The 5,698-nt window shown below is 37.7% G+C and overlaps 1 protein-coding gene across 4 annotated transcripts in view; it reads left to right on the plus strand.

The window, feature by feature from the left end:
• CDK8 (cyclin dependent kinase 8) overlaps positions 1 to 5,698 on the plus strand; it is a 152,568-nt gene that overhangs the window by 89,252 nt on the left and 57,618 nt on the right. For 3 of the 4 annotated variants that reach the window (XM_019524919.1, XM_019524920.1, XM_019524921.1), the window contains 2 exons: positions 2,720 to 2,830; positions 3,826 to 3,966. In XM_019524919.1, the coding sequence (XP_019380464.1) occupies positions 2,720 to 2,830; positions 3,826 to 3,966 (252 nt within the window). Of the gene's footprint in view, positions 1 to 2,719; positions 2,831 to 3,825; positions 3,967 to 5,698 lie in introns of those variants that run through there. The other variant, XM_019524922.1, reaches the window with a different exon arrangement.

Genomic DNA, 5,698 nt, shown 5'->3' on the forward strand with positions numbered 1-5,698 from the left:
CCCCCCCCCCCCCCCCCAACAAACCTGACTGATGGGATTTGCTTGTGGGGGCAGTCCTACCCAGGCTTTCCCAACCCCTGGCCGGTGGGGGGTTGCTTAGGAGGGCAGCCCCAGATCCTGCCCCTTCTGTTCCAGCAGCGAGCATGGAATAGCTTGGGAGGGGCTGCCCTCTTCCTCCCCTTAAGTGGGGAGCCCCGCATAAGCCTGGCAGGTGCTACTCCCCTCCCACCCAGGCAGACCCAGGCTGTGGTCTCATGTGGGCTGTGGTGGGGGGTTTAAAGTGCCCTTTCCCCTGGCCTCAGCATGCTAGCCCTGGGCTGGGGCCTGGCCACACCCCCTCTGATGGAGCAAGGAGCTTCAGCCCCTTCCCTTTGGCAGTGACTGGGAGGTGTTCTCTAGCACCCTCCAGCTTCTGGTCTCAGTGAGTGCAAGCATGTGGCTGCATTTCCTGAATCAAAAGTGAATGCCTGTTCACTTGCTTCTCAGTTTAATCTCTGCAGTTTAGACTAACCTACAGATGAGGTTTCACTAATCCGTTGCACACTGGCATTAATACTTTTCTGTTTTTACTGGAAGTACTTTACTTGATTCCATTTCTCTCCTTTCATAATACATCATGTTTGTGCCTCATAGTAGATTACAGGATGATTAATCAGCTCTGGTCTTTCCAGACTCTGCTCAATTTGCTCCCCTTTCTGTAACACAAACTATTTGCCTTCATTTTCAAGGTCTTATCCCCTACCACACCTATCATTTCTCATTCAGTATGCAATGGCTGACTCCTAGTTCTCATTGGCCCATGATGTTAGACTCCCTCCTGCACCTTTCACTCATGGAGTTTTCAAATGAAAACCTTTGTGCTTTCTCCAAGGCTGCCTCACACTTGGGAGGAGCTGCCGACAAACACCTAGGACAGATGATTAAATTTTACCTTTGCTATGATGCTTACAGAAATCTTGACAGCAGTTGGGTTGGTGGTATTCCTCAGTTTACTATCTTACATGTGGATTGTAAACTCTTTGGTGCAGGAATATCTTCTATTTGTGTCTGCACAGCACCAAATATACTAGTGTCAGTGACTAGGCTTCTAGAAGCTCTAATAAAAGTGATAATCAAAAAAAAAAATTCAAACATCCATTCTTTCTTCTAAAGAGCTGGAATTGTTGCTGCATGTGGCTAACAAGGGCTTCAGTTGGGATGAGCTTGGTTGGCTTGAGCTTTCTTCCCTGTGTTTTAAGCAGTGCATTTTCAATTACATCCAGCTTTCTAGAGGAAACAGTTTATTTGAAACAGTTTTAATTTTGGAAATAGAAAATGCTGATTTTTTTCTTTTGTATCTTGTATTCATATACTATTTTTTATTAACTCCATTGATGCTTTTCAAACTAGCCATGTTATAGTTCTTTCTAAACTATGATCTTCTCTGGCAGACTTAATGTATGAACTTATCAAATACATGCTGCAAATGAAATACAGTTATCCGTGGTTTTTCAGTCATAAGGAAGGTCTGGTCCATAAATGTTGCATTTGCGTTCCACAAGCTAGCAAGGCATGACTCTTATACTTTACTAATTAACTTTTATTTAAAAAAGGGGGTGGGGGGACAAAGGAGCATACTAACACTGAGGTGGCCTACTACAGTGAGCAGTTATTGGCTAGGGGAGAACTCAAAGACCCAAATCGGGAGTAGAGTCAGGGGTCAGGAACTGGAGTGCCTGAGACAGGGGAAAAAAGGTTGAGGGTTGAGATCCAGAAACTGTGGTCAAGACAGTTTGAAAGACCAGAATCTAGGATATTGGGGTACTAAGTAGGAATGGGAATCAATTCTGAGAGAGAAAATCTGGGAACCAGGGGTTAAGATAATCAAGGTCAGGAAACTGCTTCAGGGGTGAAGTACTTTGTGCAGCTGCTTAAGCCATCCTTAAGTCTAGGCCCACGACCAAATGAACTAGCCAACTAAAAAGGCAGTGTATTGGAGTAAAATAATTTTAATGTTTCTTCAAGTAATGTTGTGCTTTAATTGCAGAATTATTGTGACATGAACAATAGAGATCCAACAGGCTTGTTGTGTCTGCTGGCTTAGTCTCCTAGATCCAGATCTTATTCTCTGTCACTGAATTCATCAGATTACTTGTTCCTTACTGTTAATATTATTATTACCCTAACGGAGTCTAGTCCAGCCGTAAATAATTTTCGCCAGATTGCAGTGATTTCAGACGATTAGGAATAGTGAAGAGGAAACTAGGAGGTCAGATTGCATTATAATGAGCAGGAGCCTGTAAGGGGGAAATGCAAAATGTTTGCTTTTTTGTTTAGAGACCTGTGTTTATCTTGTGTAAAAAGACAAAGTTTTAACTAACTTCACTGTTTTCTAAATGTGTTAGTCTATAAGATGCCATCCTGCTGTCTTCTAACTTTAGGCTAACATGGCTAATTACCTCTCCACTGTTTAGTTTGTAAGAACTCAAAAAGTATATTCAAATAAGGGTATCAGTATCCTAAAGAGGCTTGTGCCCTAGTTTCAGTCTAATTTCAAGTTGATAATGAATTCCTTCCTTAAAATAAAAATAAGCATATGCTGTTTTTGTGAAGTAAAGGCTTTGAAGAGTATTTTATAAAGACTGTTTTAGAGGGCCTTAAACTACAAATAAGTTGTTCTGTCCTTTTAAAATTTCCAGTTACATAAATTTTAGTATAACAGATATTCTTTATTTTGCAGTTGCTTCGAGAGCTCAAGCATCCAAATGTCATTTCTCTGCAAAAGGTGTTTCTGTCTCATGCTGACAGGAAAGTGTGGCTTCTCTTTGACTATGCTGAACATGACCTCTGGGTAAGGTGAATTGCTTGTAGGTAATAGGCTTTGGGTTTCAGTCATAGTAAAAATATAAATTCATTTTAAAAAATGCTGTACCACAGTAGATAGTAGTGGGACAGATATTAATGTGAACGAAAAATATGGACTGCATCTGACAGCAAGGAATGCTACATTGTTAGTCTCTTTTTTCTGAGGGGACTTTGAAGAAATATGGTTCAGCAAACTCTAGCATCTGCTGCAGTTCAAGTAGTAAAAGCAGAAAGGAAAATACATATCATGATTATGTCAGTGGCTTTTCTCAGAAAATGAGATTAACTGAGTACTGTAACAATTATTCAATATTGGTTAGAAATCTTGTATTTTTTACTTGTGTTTTGGTAAAGCTTCAGTCTTCTAGTTGGATTTCTGTAGTTTTAATCGCAAAACAGTGTAGCATCCTTGGCAAATTGAGGAAAGGCTCTTTAGCGCACACTGCATATTACGAACTGAGATCAGTGGTAAAATGTACTAGTGGAGTGGATTTGCTAAAAGTATATCTCCTATCAACCTATAACTGAGCTCATCTGTGAAAAATGAAGTAATAATGAACTCAAATATACCCATCTGAAATTCACTGAATTTTCTAGAATTTGAAATCTGATCTCAAATTCTTCAAATAAGTTTTCATTTGTTTGGAAAGGGAGCTGTTTTGTCTTTGCTATGAAATTGATTTTTTAAACCTAAATTAATAGCTGCATGTAAGAAGCTTATCTGGATAATGTTAATCACTTCAACTATCAAATGTTTTCTGATGAGAACAAATATCATGGTTCTTCAGATACTGTTGCTCTTGTAATTTTATTCTGAAATGTTGCTTTTTAAAAAAAAAAGAGCAAAAAAGGTTAAAGGGTTACTGGCAAGTCCATGTAAAGAATCACTGGAGGCTTCTCTTTTTGTAAAACATTACAGATCAAAGCATTGTTTTTTTTCCCCTCTCTCTCTCTCTCTCTCTCTCTCCTTCTCTCTTCCAGCACATAATCAAGTTTCATAGAGCTTCTAAAGCAAACAAGAAACCAGTTCAGTTACCTCGGGGAATGGTGAAGTCCTTATTATATCAGATCCTAGATGGTATTCACTACCTGCATGCTAACTGGGTGTTACATAGGGATTTGGTAAGTTGACCTGCAGTGGGGATTAGCATGGGGTAGAAGATTTGAGAACAAAGATAGCTGGTTTCCTTATTACTAGTCAATGGTGAACAGAGATCTTTGTATACTAAGGGCATATGTTAGCAAATATTTATTTTGTACTCAACTAAACTTTTAGTGAATAGACTTAAACTGTGTATAAAGTCTGTAATTATCTGATATGCATTGGGTGGTTCCATTTTTAAGAAGATAATCTGACATACTTCACCTTTTTTCTTTTTTCCTCTTTGGAGTTTCTAAATCTCTTTTAAAATTATTTAAGTAATAGACAAACCGTGTCTCTGGTTACATATTTTCAGCTTCCACAAATCATTAGTAATTGTATTGGTGTGTAGGGTGATACTTGGACATAAGGAATTCTTTTAAGTAAAACTACATGTTCAATTTTCTCTTGATTTATAAGTTTAAGAAGGTATTCAGAAGGTACCAATGTTGTTCCGCAGAATTTTGAAGTCTTTTTCAAAATAAACCCGTTTATCATAAACGTGTTTTACTTAAAACTTCATTGCCTGAGCTAGTGTTTAATAAACAAATTGTCTTTAACATTGGAAGCTGAAAACACTTTCCCACTTACTGTGCATTTATTTTCTTCTGTGCCCAAGACTTTTTTGCATAACATAATAGTTTATCTGTTCCTCTTCAACTGAATCCTGCAGTGCTCTTTCTTGCTGCGTAATCTCTGTTTTTTATCCTTTTCTTTAATAGCACACTTTTTCAGGCAATCTCTAAACACAGTGCTATAAATGAAAATTTAGCTCCTGACTGAAATGTCGGTGATGTATATGTATAGGAGTAGCACATAGAATTAGTCTGATCCTTCCCATATATATGCTTACAGTACTAGTGCTATATTTTACACTTTAATGCATTGAATCCAGGCCTGCATATTAGCTACTCCACTGTCATATTTTTAGCTTTAATTATTTTACTGCAAAATGTAGTTAATGATGGTTATTTAATCTTTAACTTCCATGCCTAGTAAATGTTTTAAAACAATACCAATGGTACTATGTAACTGGATGTAAAAGCTTTACCTTCTACAAAAATTAAATTTTCAGAGAATTAAAAATGTAAAGAGACTTTGTTCATGAAAGTATTGTACTTTATAAATATTGCTTCCAATTTTCTCCTGATTTTAGAAATTAGACATTTTACTGAAATTTGTGGCTGATATTTTTGCACAACTTTATGGACTGGAAGGATAAATCTCAAAAGTGTAGAAATACCTAGGACATACATTCTTCTAGTTAGTTAGGCACATCTTGTGTTATACAAAAAGATGCCTTTGTATTGTAATTTTGTCTGCTTGTTTACCTTTTTATTATGCTTGCAAGTGTTACAGGAAGCAAATGAGCACTGTCATCAAAAACCTAAGTTTTGCTAGAATTTGACTTCCTGCAGTTTCAGATCATTTACAAACCAAGTTTTTTTTTGTTTTTGCTTTTCTTAAAGACTGATATAGACAGAGTGCAAAAAAATATTTATGTTGTCAACTGGATGGCTCAGGAGATTGCTACTTTATTATAGAGCCTGTCACATGCAGTTTTGAACACACTCTGTTAGTAGGTTTCCGAAATTATTCCATTGCTATTTGACCTGTATCAGATGAGTTGGTGGTCTTAGTCCAGCATCCACGTTTTTTAATTTCTTCTTTCCCTGAGTGTCCCCTGCCCCTCCCCACCCCTTCTCTCTCCCC

Source organism: Gavialis gangeticus, unplaced genomic scaffold (genome assembly GCF_001723915.1).
Source record: "Gavialis gangeticus isolate Ggan-Ray unplaced genomic scaffold, GavGan_comp1, whole genome shotgun sequence".
Lineage (NCBI taxonomy): Eukaryota > Metazoa > Chordata > Crocodylia > Gavialidae > Gavialis > Gavialis gangeticus.